Source organism: Schistocerca americana, chromosome 5 (assembly GCF_021461395.2).
Source record: "Schistocerca americana isolate TAMUIC-IGC-003095 chromosome 5, iqSchAmer2.1, whole genome shotgun sequence".
Taxonomy (NCBI): domain Eukaryota; kingdom Metazoa; phylum Arthropoda; class Insecta; order Orthoptera; family Acrididae; genus Schistocerca; species Schistocerca americana.
The window spans coordinates 443,446,954-443,466,829 of record NC_060123.1 but is presented as its reverse complement, the minus strand read 5'-3'; the positions used below and the strand labels follow the sequence as shown (position 1 = coordinate 443,466,829).

General features: G+C 37.1%; 1 protein-coding gene across 2 annotated transcripts in view; it reads right to left on the bottom strand.

Annotated features, from left to right (window-relative positions):
- Positions 1-19,876, bottom strand: part of LOC124615372 (voltage-dependent calcium channel subunit alpha-2/delta-3-like) — a 332,033-nt gene that overhangs the window by 119,738 nt on the left and 192,419 nt on the right. For both annotated transcript variants that reach the window (XM_047143196.1, XM_047143197.1), the window contains exons 10-13: positions 13,261-13,401; positions 11,066-11,170; positions 1,942-2,022; positions 1,763-1,837 (exon numbers count right to left, since the gene is read on the bottom strand). In XM_047143196.1, coding sequence (XP_046999152.1) covers positions 1,763-1,837; positions 1,942-2,022; positions 11,066-11,170; positions 13,261-13,401 — 402 coding nt within the window. The remainder of the gene's footprint in view (positions 1-1,762; positions 1,838-1,941; positions 2,023-11,065; positions 11,171-13,260; positions 13,402-19,876) is intronic.

Here is a 19,876-nt window from a genome sequence, read left to right as displayed (position 1 = left end):
GTAACATTAATGGCCTGTTGTAATGTAAATGGGAGACATAAACTACCGCTTATGGTGATTGGAAAATCCCAAAATCCATGTTGTTTTCAACACACTGACATAAATACTCTACCAGTGCAGTATTGCAAAGTTGTATCCTCTGGTTTAATAAAGTACAGTACACTATATCCCCTATGTTTTAAAAATAAATAAAAAACAAAATAAATTTCACACACTCAATAATTCAGTACCCATATGTGCCAGGAATGGCCAGATTAGCGAGAGTCTAGTGTATTCACATTCCTGTGTTGGTACGTATCAGTGTCCTTGTGCCATTTTCCTTATTTTGTTCTGCTATTGTAGGATGCATTCATCTTTTGTTTGGTTTGGTAGTGGTGGAGGCATCTGCTGTCGCCCTGTGAGTTTTATATTTTCTGACTGGGGGAGGGGGGGAGGGGGGGGGGAATATTATTTTTTATTTTACAATTGAGGTGATTATCTAATGTTGGGACATTGCCTAGTTTATGATATTATTTTGGGGTGCCTCCTTTCTCATCACACACGACTCCCCCCCCCCCTCCCCTCCTCCATCCATCCATCCCTCTCTCCTAGTTGGAAAATATAAACATGCACTCTTCCACCACCACCAAAACAAACAAAAGACGATTGCATCTCACAACAACAATAGGAAAGATGTGAAATGGTGAGAGGACAGTGATACTTTCCAACACAGAAATGTGAATATATTAAGTGCAGTGAAAGTGCTGCGTGCAAGAACCGAACACATAGATTTGGAAATGGAAGAAGAATGCAATAAACAACAAAGAAACTGTGAGTAATGAAAAGAATGAAAACTGTTTATAATAATAAGTAAAGCATCTGAACTGTTAATGATCACAACAGACAAATTTGTAAGAGAAAAAACCATATCGTTATAGCGACCACTAAAGATAAGACTTTTATTACAGTTCCAAAAAGCAGCAATTGATCTATACAACTTGTATATGTGCCACTGCTGTAAAAAGAGGCCAAAAAACAAAGAAGGCAATATGTATCTGTCATGATATTCTATCATGTGTAGCATGTTTGCTCTGAAGCATACCACTGTTTTCTTTGTTGAGCAGATGTATATTAACTGTATCACTGTATAATATTGTCATTTAGCAGATAACAAAAAGACTTTCCAATAGGTGTTGAAGAATCTGATGATCACCTCCCTCATGCACATTTTAATACTGCATGTTTTATGACATTTTTTCAATGTGTATCCAGCAGTGAGTGTTGGAATAAGGAAAATCCAATCCATTCTGCACCCACAATGATCTTGAGTCCCAAGTGCTTTTTCATTAGCATAACAACTTGAGTGATAGAGCAACTGTTTCACAATTTTCCATTTGCAAATATTACTACACCCATCCTTTTGGGCCATATCATTAACACAGAACAGAAATAAAGAAAGTCATCATATAAAACTCCCTGTAATTAATTATTCAAGAATCTCATTTCCAATCTCTGATGGAACTGGTGGTAACCTCAAAGATTTACTCAAAATTTTAACCCTGTAAAGTAGCTTTACCAAGTACATTTATTTCTAAAACTGTGTTCCACTACGTATTTATAAAACTCTTAACATTTTTTAAGTTGCAAGTATAAAAAAATGAAGACAGGATACAACTTTGCACATTCCTTGTAGAGAAATAGTTACTTTTCTTATTAAGGTAACTGTAATAGATCATACTGGTATCCCCAAGAGCATACAAAAGTGTTTTGTCCTGATACTCACCACTGGGCGAAGGTCAGGATGAAGTAAAACATAACCATTATTTGTAACTATGAAAGCATAGCCATTGACACCAATCTGTAAAAAAAAGAGGTATTGTATGTATTGGCTAACTTTACTTAATGCTGACAAAATAAATACTGAGATGTAAAACCAACTACTTTTCAATATCAAATTCTTACTTTGTAAGGCATTGTGAGTTTCTCGATTTCAGGAATAGGAACATCAATCCCTGCAATACCAAGAAGAGAAGGAGCTTCTGTCTGAAACACAAAGGAAACTGATGTCAGAAATACTCTCCTTTGGTTTTTATAAGGGTAGTTTTTCATTTAATTCCTGCTATGGTCTTATTCTATTTATTTTCTCCTTCCTCTCCTCTCATTTCCCTAAGTGTTCAAAATTTCATTCTACAAATCAGTATTCCATGCACAATGAAGCCTTTTTCTTATCCTTAGCATTTCATATTGCATTTACTCTACTGAAATCACTATGGGAACAATGCAACAATGCAACAATTTATCATTAAGGTTTTTGGGAGCCCTATGAATACACTGTAGAAACATTTAATCTAAATCTCAATAAGGGGGATTTGCAGGAAAAAATTCGAAAATTTTGACAGTTTACAAAACATTCCCTAGAACATTATTTATTCTTTCTTGCACAACATGGTGCATAAATTATCTGTATGTGACATTTAGAAGTATTTTATTTTTAATTTTCTGGACTTACAAGTGTATCTCTGAAATCACAAAATTTCGGACCTGCATCTGTTTATATGTGAATACCTCAGAAACTATGCTTTACAGAAGGCTGTGATTTTCATCTATGGATAGAAAATATGTGGTGCTCCATGACAGTCACGCTGCTGTATTGCCTGCCGCTTGGTAATTGTTCGTTTGCTTTGAGTGAAACACATCGAAAAACTCGGTTGCCTCAATCACAACTGTAGACACAGACAAAGTAATTGGTTTTGAGGCACTTACAAAACATTGCTATAGCTACTGTGAGAAAAATGGAAAAAAATGAACATGAAAACTGTCAGAAAAATTATGACGAAACCAGCGGAGGAATGGAAGCTGATGCCGCAATGAAAATGTTTAGCCAATCACTGCAGGAAAGGGGTGTCCGATTCACACAGTACCTTTGGGATGGAGATTCTAAAGTGTATAAGTGTCTTGTTGAAGCAAATCCATATGGAAATATTGTGATAAAGAAAGTGGAATGCAATGGGCATGTGCAAAACAGGATGGGCACATGTCTCAGAAAATTAAAACAAACTCTTCACACTACTGCATTGTCTGATGGCAAGCCACTTATAGGTTGGACGGCTGATAAAACAATAAATCAGCTTCAGCAGTATTATGGAACTGCCATAAAAAATAACGGAAATGAGGAAAGCAGTCTGGGCCTCATACTTCCAAAAACTTTCAACCGACAGAAAACTGATACATTCACTCTGCCCATCTGGACCTGAATCATGGTGCAAATTCTGGAAGGCTGAAGGCTGTCTTTTGAACACAAGAACCCTATTCCTGAAGCCGATAGGGAAGCAATCAAACCAATTTACAGGGACCTAGCTCACTCAGACCACCTCCAAAAGTGTCTACATGGGTGAACACAGAATCCTAACAATGCATTCAATAACATTATTTGGACACAAGTTCCCAAAAATGGTTTTGTAGGGCTCAGTACACTAAAATGGTGTGTTAGTGATGCTGTGTTAACATTTAATGATGTAAACACAGGAAGAAGAAGAGTTCTAAAACATCTTAACATCAATCCAGGCTACCATACTGTAAATGGCTTGAAGTTATTGGACAAGTTGAGACTCGCCAAAGCACAGTGTGCAGCCGAGTTCACCACCAAAGAGGCAAGGTCAATCAGAAGAAAGGAGCTTTGAGAGAAGGAAGCTGGCAAACATGATGATGCTGACTATGCTGCTGGGTGTTTCTGAGACTTAATTTGTAATTACAAGTCAATTTTTATCATTTTAAACTTTAAATGTGATTTTCTCAAAATGACTTTTTTATGCTTCATCTTTCTTTATATTAAAAACTGCTTGTGACAGCTATATGAAACAATGGCACCTATTTCATTATAACATCTACTGAAGCACAACCACAGCAATAATTTGAATAGGTAGACATCTAGGGCATTATGAGTACAATTGTTTTTAATAAAAAAATAGCACCTAATCTCTTAATTCTGGTTCAGTAGACATAAATAACATGGATAAGAAACCTTAGAGTGTTATCTTCATTGATTCCAGAGATAAGGGTACATAAAGTAGGCTAATTTAACATTGCCTGCATAGTTCCTGCGAACTCCCTTTAACATGCCATTTTCACTTCATGATGATCTTTCTGACAATATTTGGTATATATGTCTTAGCAATGGTTATTACATGGTGTACAGAGAGCACTTGATGAATATTGTAGAAAATTTTGATTCTTAAGATGGCATCAACTGCATTAGGAGTGATATTTCACATGGATGTTATTTATTTGTGTGTGTGCTTATGTACATATGTATGTATGTATGTAAGCATTATATTCCATTAACAACAATGACATATTTATTTTCCTATACATCAAAATGAAAATTGCTTCTGGATACACACAACTTTTTATCATCATCAGCATTATCGTCATATGCATCAGTTACAACAACAAAATTGTTTCCTATATATTACAAAAAATACGTATGTGCAAATATATATTCTAAATAAACAATAAATGGCCCAGACTACACAGGGATGTCCAAAGACTCAATCCAGTGAAGCATACATTTTTAGAAGGTTATAGATACTTATCTTTCCACAAAAAAAGAGCTGGAAAAATGTTTGATAGTACTGACAGTAGATCTGACTGCACCATTAATGGTTCTCATAGCCATATTCAAACCAACATCATCTTCCTTCACATGAGCACAGTGGAGCTAAACTGGTATGAGCTGGAAAAATGTTTGATAGTACTGACAGTAGATCTGACTGCACCATTAATGGTTCTCATAGCCATATTCAAACCAACATAAACTTCCTTCACATGAGCACAGTGGAGCTAAACTGGTATGCAATATTCTCCTGCAGAGTATACCAACGCAAAGGATGCTCCTTGAAGAACTGAAGTATTTTCACCACATGTACTACATGACAGTTTTGTCACCAGGTTCACTTGTCTTTGTATCTTCTTAACTACAGGGAAAGGTTGTTGTGTTATACCACTAGTCTGTCTAATGTGAGATCAACGTATTCTGGCTTATCAATTTACCTGTGCCCAGAGGACCAAACGGTGGGTAATCTTTGCTGATGTTAATCAGTTAGAGATGTGAAAGAGACATACTTACATTTCAGAAACATTAGATCTACGGCAGCATGTCTTAAAATATGCACAAATTTAATAAGGATGTCTGTTAGGTGTCATATACATTCATAAATATCTTCACTCTGATGAAATTGCAAAGTCATCTGCATATTGAAATTTCTGGCATGCCAAGTGTGGAGGGTCTGCTGTGAAGAGATTGAGTAACACCAAAGCAAGAACAGAGTCCTGATGCAAGCCATCATTTAGTAAATGTCATCAGCATTTCTTTTCACCTTGATGTACTTTAAGCTGCCAATCCCTCAATATGTTGCTTAAGAAGTTACCTAGAGTCTTTCGAGGTACTTTATTCAGAAATTTAAATAAGATCCTCACATCACACCTGGTCACAAGCTGCCAACAGACCAATGGAAAGTACCCTGGTCTTGAATTTCTTCTGTTAATCAGTGAGGGCACTTACTCATAGCAACTTTTATGGGCTCTAAACCCAGCTTGTTCAGGTGGTACCACATAATGAATCTGGCATTTTATCTTGTCCAAGATAATTCTTCCCAAGAGTTTGTCAGCAGATCTAAGTAGAGATACTGGGCATAAGTGTCCTGCAGCTGTTCCTTCTTTCCCTGGGCATTTTGACAGCAATAATTTTAGCCCTGTTAAATGTTGCTGGTAATGTTCCTATGCGAAGAACTTCGTTAGAAAGGCAAACTAGCCACTTTTGCAATGTAGGACCACTGTGCATAAAAAATTCATGGTAGAGACCATCTGCACCTGGAGTTTTTTTACATTTCATATGGCTAATGGCTGTCTAAAGCCCAGTGATCATAAACAGAGAGGAGAATTTTGCGCTAGGTTGTAGAGATTTCTTGACCTCAGTAGGTTCTTTCTCTACTTGCTGAACATTTGCTCCATCTGTTGCAACCTTGCAAACTACCACTAAGTGACAAGCAATTGTGTCACATGAGACTGTTGACGTCTTGTGTTGTGGAAAGGGTCTTCTCCCAGCTTCTGAACCAGGGAGCAAGCTTCTCTTCTGGAATGTGTGAAGTCCAAGTCCCTGGTTTCTTTGTGCTTTTTCTCTCTCCTTTGTTCGTTCAAGGAATTTAAGAGTGAGGCTGTTTCTTGGCAACCATTTTCCTTGAATTTACCATCTGGTTGATTTCTTGGTTCCACCCAGGAATCCTTTACAGCACCCTCTGCATATTTTGTTTTTGGCAGTAGATATGAAAACCCTCAGAAACTTTGAATATGAGTTCAGTAATGCAGAAATCTCTTCTATTGATTCATCCAATGCTTTTGAGAATTTATCCCAATCTGCTTTTTGGCAGTTCAAATGGTATACAGGAACATATCACGCTGGAGGAATATCTAAGCTGTAGGAGCAGACACTGGGCTGATGTCAACTTCTGGAAAAGTTATGAAGGACTGTTATCATGATATTTTCTGTACCACACATAGAAGTTGACACACCGAGGTCAGATGTGCTCACTGTACCCCATCTTCTAGACCTGAATGCTCTCTCTTCTTTTATGTCACAATGGAGCTTTAAGTTGGTTGCTTGCACCCATTATACAAGCATTCTTCCAATTTCATCTTCTTCCACACAATTCCATTCATGATTGTGACTGTGAAAGTTGCCTACATATATTGCAACGTATAATCTGGTGGAAGCTGTTTGGGACAAACAGTGTTTGTGTGTGACCTGGGGTAGTTTCTCATGTACACTTCACAACACTTTTGAATGGATCCATGCACTAGAACATTCTTACAGCCTGTCTCCTTTTAAATGAAAAAAAGTCTTACATTTCATTCAAAGCACAGAGTCAGAAATTGATACATGAGTGTATTAATAATGAAAGATAAGCACTGGAGCCTTATAACTAAGCATGGTGTTGTAAAATAAAAGTTCTAGCTCCAAATGCAAATGGTGGCTATTATTTTATAAGTATCAGGATGTACAGATCACACCAGAATATACTCCAAAAAAGGTCATTAACTAAATTCAAATAGTATCCAAATTAAGAGAGAATAATAGATTCAAAAAGAGAGAGGACAAGAAGCAGAAGAAGAAAGGGAAAAAAGGAGAAGAAAGGGAAAAAAGGAAAAGAAAGTAAAGTGTTGTGAAACACAACTTCAGTGTCCTTAGATTCTAATGTCTGAAGAAAACGGATAAAAATAAAGTCAACCATAACTGTGATAGGTCCCATATTACAAACAAAAATATGTATGAAGAGAATAGAAAGAGAGAGAGAGTCAAAAGAGATCACTTGAAATGCAGTATAAAATCATGACAGACACAAATATAGGCAATTCACATGTAAACTGTGACCATGATTGGTGTGAAGAGAGCTTAAGAATATATTAGGGTTCCAGAATAAAAACCAATTCTCAGAATTTTCCTGGCAGCTGTTTGTGACAAATATGGCACTTTTTCTTGAATGTCTGCCAATATAGTCTGTATGGGATTTAGATGAACATTGTGCCTAACTTTCTTACAAATATTCAGTCACTCTTCTTAGTGTGATCTGTTATTGTATTCATTATAAAGACTGGTTTGAGCAGTTCTCTATGCTAGACTATCCTGTGCAACCCTCTTCATTGCAATGTACCATATTTACCAGAGTATAAGACAACTCTGACTATAAGACTATGTGCTTTTATTTTCAGGAGGCTTCTTGAGAAAAATTTATTTTTAACATATTATGACTAATCAAAACCACAAGCTGTTTTCTTGACATGATATATCTGCCTAAGAAGTTAACATTATACCTATTCCAAATTTATGTCTTTTATTGATTGTTTGCACTCTGACAATACAAGGAGAAATAAAATAACTGAAAAGACATCATTTATATTAATTTTTGCACCATTTATCTTTTCTACATTTTTCGCTTATCAACCTTGTTGTCTGTGGTATCACTTTTTTTGATGATCATCCTAGTAGCACAGCTGTGAAAATTATATCTTTGTTGTCACAAGTATTTGGCTGTTTCTTCCAAATATGTTGCAACTTCTTCAGTAGGTGTTGAATTTGGGACTCAGGAACACAGCTGTTTTTACCCAAATACCTAATGGATTTTGCTTCTATACTGACATTACACTGTTACAATGTCCCTTGCTTACTGTCTCCCCACATTCCCCCATTGGCTGTATAAACTATCGTGAACATTGCAGCATGAAACACTTAAATACACCACTGGCCCCTGTCTGGACTTTTACCATCTCCTGCAGTAATGAACACTACTGTTGAGTATTTGTCCAATTTTAATGCCAGTTCAGTTCTGAATACAAATTCATTTAGGCAATTGCAGTCTGAATATGGTAAATGTTCCTAAAAAGCCAAAGTACACAGTATAGATTCCCATGGTTGGCAACAGGCCATAATTTGCTACTTGCTCACTACTCTCCTCCCCCCACTCATGTAGTTTTGAGCCAAGCTGGTACTGTATAACTATTCCCACCCCAATCCTTCTGTAGCACTGTACTTGAGCAACTGTGAAACTGGACTGCAATATCATCCAGGTGCAAGTCAGATGTAACAGCCGGCCGGTGTGGCCGAGTGGTTCTAGGTGCTTCAATCTGGAACAGTGCGCCCACTCCGGTCGCAGGTTCGAATCCTGCCTCAGACACGGATGTGTGTGATGTCCTTAGGTTAGTTAGGTTTAAGTAGTTATAAGTTCCAGGGGACTGATGACCTGAGAAGTTAAGTCCCATTGTGCTCAGAGCCATTTGAACCAATTTTAAGATGTAACAACAGCAACTAAAACATAAAAAAGGATTGAAATCACGATTCAGTCAAATTCTGAACCTTTCCCTTGTCCTGTGATCTACGGAAGTCTGTTAGTACACTCTCCAAGCCAGGCCTTGCTGCTCTAATTTATTCTCATGACAGTTACAGTCAGTTTAATATGATTTATTTCATTTGTTAGACATTTTATTCTGGATTAATTTTTCTTCTTGTTTCATCTGAATGAAGCCATCATGTTCTAAAGCTGATTAAAAGCTGGTAATGTTTTTACCTTGTATTCTAATATATGAACAGTAATCAAATTTCTCATATGCAACCCACTTAGTAAAACATTACAATCTCTCATAACAAAATAAAATACTGACAAGTTTTTTTAAGGATAACGTTTCTGCTTTTCAATGCTACCTTTACTTAAAATGCATCCTTAATGTTTATACATAGTATTCACATATATGAGAACTTTTATTGCAGACCTATTCAAATACAACAGGAGTTTGTAGGATGACAGAATTTAGTGTTATTTCCTCCTGTGTTTCACAAGATTGTCAGATTTTAAGCAGAGCAAAAGACTGTTGTAGTGGCTAGTTCATAGTTTCTCACATAATCCTTGCACTAGTGGTGCATGAGCCAAATATCAAGGATTGTTTGAGCAATTTCGCTACTGTATCGATTGCTTCAGCGTAATGGGAAATCCTGAGCCTGTTGGAATGCGAATATCATTTGCCTGACCTTGCCCTTCCAAATTTTTCACTATAAATTTGCATGTGACCTCAATAACCAAAGCTTCATCTGTAAACACTCTCTCTCTCTCTCTCTCTCTCTCTCTCTCTCTCTCTCTCTCTCTCTCTCTCTCTCTCTCTCTCTCCCCTTTTAGACAAGTTGTGACATCCATTTATTTTCTCCTCAGTTCAATTCAGTACCTCTTTATTAGTTATACAACCTACCCATCAAATCTACAGTATTCACAGATTGGTCGTATTCACTTTCTCAGGTTTTAAACACAGCACATAAGAACATTTTATCAAAAACACCACTTACCGACATTCATGCCATTAATTAGGAGCCTATAACTGTTTACCTGTTATGGAACATGTCAGTGATCAATAGCTGAGAATTATTTTCTCTAACCAGTGTATTCAGTGTGATAATTGTATGTGAGAAATTAAATCTGTATGATGGGCTGGAAATTGAATCTCGATCCCCAATTTTGACAGGCCATAACTTCCTATGACACCCCTTTTTTTTCTGAAGATGCCACTCTCTCAGCATCATGGAAGAGACTGTGCACAGTTTCCAAAGAAACAGAAGCACTCTATGACTACCTGACACTTTGAATCAGTCCATGAAGTATGCTCAGATGGGGTATTTGGTTGTGTGCTGCCTTTCAGAAAGACAGAGGCTTGTGTTTAGATTCCAGATGATCAAATAGTTTTAACTTTTCATGGTTAATTATCATTGTTCCACTTCCTACCCTTTTACATTCTTACTCTTGTGCACTGCATATTCTTACTAACTCCAGTTGTCAAACAGCAGTTAAGTGGCTCAGTGGAAGAAGAGTTAACTGCAAACAGTTCCCTTCCTCAGACAACAGCCAGCTTGTCACTATGCACGGCACTAGCAAGCACAGTCGCATACATTTCCAAAACACACAATTATATAACAACACAAAAGAAAGTACTAATACAAGCAAATAAAACTGAAAACTGTGAGTGGCCAAAACATGAGATCAAACTACACCACTATTGGACTTGCAGTTTACTCAAATTCTACACTAATAAAATTACCACAAAGAATGAAAACATGAAAATAAAAATGAGACCTGATGTATTTTAGATGCCATTAGCTCTTAACAATACAACAAAAACAAGAATTCCAGCTATTGGACAAGCACTGAGCACTACCACACTACACACAGGCAGACTGCATGTCCAGTATTCCACTGGGCCTTTCTTTTTCCTAAGATAGCCAACTTCATTTTTTTTTTTTTTTTTTTTTTGAAAACTAATAGCTGTTTAAAATGAAACTACATAAACTCTGCAACTCAGCCTATCAGAAGAAGTGGTCCTAACAGACAAAAATACCTAATGAAAGCAGATGTTAGTGTTAGAAGTATTACATGATTGAGAAATTCAGTACTGGCAAAGAGTGTTCTTAAGTGACGAACGGAGCCTTCAGAATCACGAAGAGAGGAAAAACAATGTTTATTGCAAAATTACTGTTATGACAACTTCACAAATAAACCTTGTTATCTGTTGTATACTCCATTCTTCTTTCAAATGCTGGAACAGACACTGAGGTAACAAGATGGTATTCCTGGAATTTGATTTCATCTGGTTCCCATACTTTCTGAAACATAAAGAGGAACTTTTGTTATTCGGAACAATGTTTACTTAATTTAGCAGAGCCTCAAACAATAGTAATTTATCAGACAAAACAATATTCCTTCCATTAGGGACTTAGAGTTGGAAATAGTTATTCGAATAGATGATGCAAAAAAAATAAATAAATAAATAAATAAAAAATTTAAAAAAAGCAACTTCAGTATAAATAAAAAGGTGTTTTTTTTTGTTTTTTTTTTTAAATGTGCTTGCCTAATGCTGAGTAATTATTGCACTGATGTCAACAGCAGTAACAGAAGAAACAGAACAAGTAACAGAAGATAGTGCTTCACATGACAGCTGATATAATAATTGGTGAGAGGGATATACTGACTGGAAACAGACTTTAACATATTTAGCATCTCTAGATCTCTGATCTCTTTACATACTAGATTGTCCGCCTGCTTAGCTGTGTGGTAACATGCTTGCCTTCCATGCAAGCAGGCCTGGTTTTGATTCCCAGCTGGGCTGGAGGTTTTCTCTGCTCATGGACTGGGTGTTGTGCTGTCCTCATCATCATTTCATCCTCATCACCGGCACACAAGTTGCATCAAATGAAATAAGACTTGCACTTGATGGCCAAACTTCCTCGAATGGGGTCTGCTGGCTAACAATGCCATACGCTCATTTCCATTTCCATACTAGATTACTATAAAACTGCAGGTAACTGGGTGCCAAAGCAAATTCTTTTGCAGCAACAGCTTAAGCAACTATTTCTTCAACAGTCAGATTTGTTTTATGTCTATCCATGCCTTCTTATTGCCGCTAGTACCTGTATATGAACCACTATCTTTCTTTCAAAATAAAATAAATAATCTTATTAGCTAGAAAAAGGCATTTCTTTGTCAGAAAAGCTTACAAAACATACATGGTCTGAAAGAAAAACAAATTTGTTTATTTAGTTAACAACAAGGATAGGATGTTAGCTACACACATTTTAATAGGCAACAAAAAACTAAATTTAAAGCAAGCAGGGGTACACTTAATGTTGTCATGCACTCTCATGAAACAAAACATTCTCTCAAATATAAATAGTAAAATCCTTAAGCTAACAGACTTTGAACAAGAAGGCTAATCTTTCTTAGACGAAAGTAGGAAAACACTTATACATGTTACTGATTCATGTAAGTCAATGGTAGCTGTCAGACTCATACGATCATTCTATATTTACTGCAAATACTTCATTTTATTTCTTTATCTCAGAGTCTTTATTCTATTATTCTTTTTCAGTTACAGTTTTACAGACTAGATGCATTGTTTGCCAGGTTGCAAAACAGCTTTGGCCTCAATATATTACAACCAAGCTGAGCAATCTCTGGCATACTCATAGATAAATATTATGCATTTTCAAATTTTGTAACATTCTTAATGAAGTAACAGCCATAATTAAACAATATTGGAAATGATGTACAACATTCTGTGCAGATTGAGATTTCTGGAGCAAGAATTTTATAGATTGGTAATCTACTCCTATGCCAGTCTAGCCTTTTTACAGTACACCAATGAAACGTTTAGACCATGTACCAACAGTCTGGTACCAACAACATAACAACTTACTTTATTTTAAATAAGAATGTTCTGTTTCATGCATCATTCCAGAGTATATTAATGGATGAACATAAATTTTGTACCAATTAGGAATGAGATTGATGTGCATGTGATTTTAAAACTAATTCTACATTGCTATCAATTGTAACAAATGAAACAGCTCACACATTTCAAAGTAATAGTCTACAATGCCAAAATAAATTAACATAAATGAACATCAGTTACCTGGACACTTCAAAAACAGAGGTTCAGTCAATGTGATGACACACATTCTTCTACTGTGCAAGATTTATTCCCATTTCACTTTTCTTTTGTTACTTACCTACATTAGTATAGAATTCAGTTTCTGACAAAAGTGCTAAATATACATGTACAAACCCATCATCCATACTACTGCTTTTTTGTCTATTCATTCCAGAAATTTTACAAGGGAGGGGTATTTACAGGGCAGTAAGTTGGGTAAGGGTTCACACTTTGAAGATGGAAGAACACAGGGGACATAACCAATACCTTGACTACAGTCTGCTTATAAACATTGTCCTCCTCACGTTGGCTGAAATACAGTTCTTTATTTCGGAAATGTTTATCTAGCTTTTCTTTCTGTTCTAAATTTTCCATCACATCAAATAGCCATTTTGCTAGCTTTGGATCCTGTAAAAAGCACTCTAAATAATTGTCTCATAACTGTAATTATTTGTGTGTCTAACTGAGTATAATTTTTAAATATAATAGAAAGAAACATTCCACATGGGAAAAATATATATATAAAAAAAGATGCTGTGACTTACCAAACAAGAAAGCACTGGTATATAGACACAATAAAAAACACACACACAAATTTCAAGCTTTCGCAATGCAAGGTTGCTTCATCAGGAAAGAGGGAAGGAGAGGGAAAGATGAAAGGATGTGGGTTTTAAGGCAGAGGATAAGGAATCATTCCAATCCCGGGAGCAGAAAGACTTAGCTTAGGGGGGAAAAAAGGACAGGTATGCACTTGCACACACACACACACACACACACACACACACACACACACACACACACACACACACACACACACACACACACACACACATACCCATCCGCACGTATACACACAAGCAGACCCCTTTTTTTTTTTTTTTGTGTGTGTGTGTGTGTGTGTGTGTGTGTGTGTGTGTGTGTGTGTGTGTGTGTGAAAAATTCACATCCTTTCGTCTTTCCCTCTCCTTCCTTCTTTCCTGATGAAGCAACCTTGGGTTGTGAAAGCTTGAAATTTGTGTGTCTGTTTGTGTGTTTTTTATTGTGTCTATCTACCAGTGCTTTCTCGTTTGGTAAGTCACAGCCTCTTTGTTTTATATACAGGGTGTTTCAAAAATGACCGGTATATTTGAAACGGTAATAAAAACTAAACGAGCAGCGATAGAAATACACCGTTTGTTGCAATATGCTTGGGACAACAGTACATTTTCAGGCAGACAAACTTTCGAAATTACAGTAGTTACAATTGTCAACAACAGATGGCGCTGCGGTCTGGGAAACTCTACAGTACGATATTTTCCACATATCTACCATGCGTAGCAATAATATGGCGTAGTCTCTGAATGAAATTACCCAAAACCTTTGACAACGTGTCTGGCAGAATGGCTTCACATGCAGATGAGATGTACTGCTTCAGCTGTTCAATTGTTTCTGGATTCTGGCGGTACACCTGGTCTTTCGAGTGTCCCCACAGAAAGAAGTCACAGGGGTTCATGTCTGGCGAATAGGGAGGCCAATCCACGCCGCCTCCTGTATGTTTCGGATAGCCCAAAGCAATCACACGATCATCGAAATATTCATTCAGGAAATTAAAGACGTCGGCCGTGCGATGTGGCCGGGCACCATCTTGCATTAACCACGAGGTGTTCGCAGTGTCGTCTAAGGCAGTTTGTACCGCCACAAATTCACGAACAATGTCCAGATAGCGTGATGCAGTAATCGTTTCGGATCTGAAAAATGGGCCAATGATTCCTTTGGAAGAAATGGCGGCCCAGACCAGTACTTTTTGAGGATGCAGGGACGATGGGACTGCAACATGGGGCTTTTCGGTTCCCCATATGCGCCAGTTCTGTTTATTGACGAAGCCGTCCAGGTAAAAATAAGCTTCGTCAGTAAACCAAATGCTGCCCACATGCATATCGCCGTCATCAATCCTGTGCACTATATCGTTAGCGAATGTCTCTCGTGCAGCAATGGTAGCAGCGCTGAGGGGTTGCCGCGTCTGAATTTTGTAGGGATAGAGGTGTAAACTCTGGCGCATGAGACGATACGTGGACGTTGGCATCATTTGGACCGCAGCTGCAACACGGCGAACGGAAACCCGAGGCCGCTGTTGGATCACCTGCTGCACTAGCTGCACGTTGCCCTCTGAGGTTGCCATACGCGGTCACCCTACCTTTCCAGCACGTTCATCCGTCACGTTCCCAGTCTGTTGAAATTTTTCAAACAGATCCTTTATTGTATCGCTTTTCGGTCCTTTGGTTACATTAAACCTCCGTTGAAAACTTCATCTTGTTGCAACAACACTGTGTTCTAGGCGGTGGAATCCCAACACCAGAAAAATCCTCTGTTCTAAGGAATAAACCATGTTGTCTACAGCACACTTGCACGTTGTGAACAGCACACGCTTACAGCAGAAAGACGACATACAGAATGGCGCACCCACAGACTGCATTGTCTTCTACATCTTTCACATCACTTGCAGCGCCATCTGTTGTTGAAAATTGTAACTACTGTAATTTCAAAAGTTTGTCCGCCTGAAAATGTACTGTTGTCCCAAGCATATTGCAACAAATGGTGTATTTCTATTGCTGCTCGTTTAGTTTTTATTGCCGTTTCAAATATACCGGTCATTTTTGAAACACCCTATATATATTGAGTATAATTTTTATTAGATAAAATAAAGTACAGAAATAATTAAAATTTATTCACAAGTCATAGCTTAGCATTTTCACTGGTAAAATGAAAATGTTAATTTTGTGTTACTTAGTGAGAAAGCAACCCTGATCACAAACTGTTTAATGAAGGATCTTCCATCTGGCTTATAGCACAGTGAAACTCTCTGGTGACAGTAGAAGCAAGACAGATGCTGTTACCTTCAAATCATTAGCCACTAAACTCTGTTAACTCTTCATATTAACAGGCACTGACAACACAGGGAGGAAAAATGGCCCACTGAAACCATTAAATTTACTTCCGTATGTACTGCAGCCTCCACCAATAAATAACAGTTATCCCAAACTGCCCATCACAGAAATCACAAAAACCATGCCACTGAAAAAAGTAACTCTTCTAGCTATGAAATTTTAAAGAGGTACTGAAGTTTTGTGCTGCCTTGATAGACACACTCTAAGCCTGCAGTTACCTTTGCAATCAGTTGATGAGTCAAGCTGTAGTTACTGAAAGACTGAGATATGCAATGATAAAACCAATTCATAAAACTGGAGCAAGAGATTTCTAATTACAGACAACACATCTGCCTCCTCCTGATTTTCTCAAAAAATTTTGAGAAGATAGCTTTCAACAGAATATTGAATCACTCTTCTGAAAATAACCTTTCAACAATGGACCAGTTTGAATTTTTTAAAGGATTCTCTACATTCAGAAAGCAATACATTATCTCACGAACTCAACTCTGGTAGAACTAAATAACAATTATCCAACTGGCATTTTCTGTGTACTTGCTTCCAGTTGTGTAAATCATAAAATTCTACTGGCAAAAAGAACAATATTAAAGTATATAAGGCATTCCCCCTCAATGGATGGTGTCAAATCTCCACAGTAGAAAACTGACAGTCACCATTACAAATGACATCACAGGAATAAAAGAAAATATGCGATAGGGAAACATCAAGCTTGGTGTCCTGCAAAGTTCACTACTTAACCCACTCTAGTTAATAACCTATAATTACAAATGATTTACCAGGGACAATGGAAGACTCCTCAAAAACTGTCTCTTGATGGTGCAAGTACACTGGTAAGGAGCCCAACTACATCCATACCACAGACAGCCAGCAGGAAAGTAGAAAAGGCTTACAACTGTTTGACAGCAAGCAATTTCTCTCTTAAGAAGACTCATATTATGCAATTCTAAATAAATCAAAATGACATATAGGTATCAGAGGGACAGATCAGTGGACATCACTAGATGAAACTCCACATGTAATGTTTCCAAGAAAACATGTGATGATGAACTGCAGTGGCACTGTCAAATTTATAAGTAAAGCAGGACTCTCATTTCTGCTTGTTTTGCATTTGAGAATCTTGCCTGTGGTAGTGATGTGAAGACAAGACTGCTCACGTGCTTTGCACTTTTTCTCTCAGTACTGTCCTGCAAAATGAACTACTTTAACAATGCGGCAAAGGTCATAATGTATTTATTCTACAGAAGGGTGCAGTAAAAATATTATGTAAAGTTGATAACCAGACATCTTATAGAAGCCTCCAGGGTCTTTGGAATTTTTACATTTCCATTGTAATACATTTACTTTTACTTCTTGATGCTATTTGTGATCAACAGTAAGATTAATTTAGGATGTACCACAAAATTCATACAAACAATATTAGAAATAAAAATAATTTTCATATTGACTATGCATCCCAGTCTAGGGATCAAAATGGAGTTTCATATTCTAGTGCAGTAGTGTATGACAAGCTGACAACAGGCATCAGACATAAAATTTCAAATTTGAATATTCAAAAACACAGTGAAAGAATACCTTATTAGCCAATCTTGTTATAATTTATTAGAATATTTGACCTGGACTATGTAAATTTCAATCAATGTCGATGTTCATATTCTACAGGTTTTTTAATTTTCCCAGCATATAGAAGTCTGATCGAGTTCTGCGTAAAGATACATAATCAAAGTAAACAAAAATAGCAGCTGAGTAGTGTTTGAGGATGAACAGTGACATTTCTCAAAGTACCTATGTTTCTGCTACAATATAGTATTTCAGTTTTTTCAACAACTAATTTCAGCATCATTATCTGGTTGAACATAACTGAGTCTTTTGACAAAACATTTTATATCGTGAGCAACCACAGCTGTAAGGATGCTTTCTTGCTAAACAAAACTGTGGCAGCTGTCGAATATATATCCGTGGGTGAGCATGATTTAACAGATTTTATGAATTTTATCCAGCCCCTGGTACAGTTTGACATACTTTTATTATATTATCCTCCATGTTTCTTTCTGGAATTTGAGACATTTACCATGGCCATCTCCTTCTTTCCACCACTCGTACTTTGACTGCCATTGCTTTTAAGGACGTTTTGAGACAGAGAGTGATGGAGGTTTGTAATTATCTCCATGTTTCATTCTAAATGATTTGAATCTGAGTATTCTACTTATCGTGTACCCGAAATTCTTGTTCTCTTGATGTTTATTGTCCAGTTCATATATTTAGTATGTAAACATCATTGAAGCAACATAAGTGATTTCGCTGAGACCTCTTGTCACAATTTTTAAAATTTTCCTCCAATCTCTGTTTTTTCTAGTCTGATGTACCAGATGATGCAAATTAAGGCAGCAAAATAAGTTGTATGAACAAAAGGATTATTCAGCAGCTGCTGCAGTTTTGTTTAACAAGAATGAGTCATTTTGGCTATGACAAGTCACTGTTGACATTTGCCAGGACCCTTAAAATTATAAATATTTGTGTATGTATCTGTATTGTTATCATTGTCTATCTGCGAACTTAACAGTGAACAACTGCACTCTTTAAAAATTAAAATACATTTGTAAGCAGCAGTGCACATGTAGTTTATTTTTTGTATAATTAAATCTTGTGCAACTTCTCTGATCCAGCTTGATGTTAATTTCTTGTCCCAAAAATGCTTCAAAATCTGTTTGTTAGCCTAATATCCTGGATTCTGTACAAATGCTCAAAAAATATCAGTCTTCTATGCACTGATTTATTTCATTGTGGTTTCTGAACTTCCAGGCCTCTGTGCTACTTATTGAACTTAAATTTTTCTTGACAATAATTCTTTTCAATACTTTCACTGTGTCTATATTACAGTGTTAGGCACTCACTTGCATAGAGGCGTTCTGGTTTCACTGCAGTGTTGTAATGTGTTCTTTTTGCAGTTCTTGACAAACACTTTTTACTGTTAATGTTTTTTTCTTTATTCCACAATGTTCACAAAACCCAAAACATGTTTTGACACGTATGCCAATATAGCAACAATGTATTGTAAACTTTATGACAGTATACTTCATCAGATGCTTAGGAAAGTTTGTCACTGCTCTATTTCAAACTGTTTCTGTTTAACTTAATACTGGAAGATGGGCAGAAATTTAAATAAGGCAAGAAGTAACCACTCTCCACGTATCTGAGGTGCTGACTGGTCGACAGGCATAACGAAAGGATTGAAATATTGCTGAGCCTTCATACAATGTCCTCCTTCAGTCCTGTCACATAAATTTCCTACCCTAAAAGAGGCAAGGCCACCTGTTAAAGTTGTAAAGGTCGTATTCCAACTCTGTTGTTAACTACTATGTATGCAACAATGCCAACTAGTTGTCCACACAAATGAATGAAGACCAACAAACTGTGGCCAAGAACACATTTGACCACGCAGTGGTAGAGCATTTCACTGAGCACAACATGCTCCACTTTAATTGTTGTTTCATGACCCAAGCATCAGCATCCCACCCCCCATCCCACCCCATATACACTCTTGTCTGAATTACATAGACAGAAAATGTCCTTACAACTATTGGCCAATCCCTCAGTCTTCCTGCCTCTATCTCTGCTACTCTCTGTTCCCTTTTGCCTTACATTGTTCCATTAATCTACACTCTCACTTTTCTTTCTTGTGGTATCCATTTTCCTCTGTTCTACCTCACTTCACTTCTTCCAAACTCAATCCACCACTTCATTGTGAGCCATGTATGAAGTTTCCTATCTGTGACACTGCCTTATTCCTACACTGTTCCTTTGCCAGCCATCAGACACCCTACATTCCACCCCTCCCTCTCCCTCTCCACGTCTTTTTCCTCTCACCCATTCCACCTGACACAAAACTGCTGTTTATACATGTTCTATCATAGCTAAGGTTGACACGCAGTTAACTAAACTTATTCTGCAGTTGTATTAAC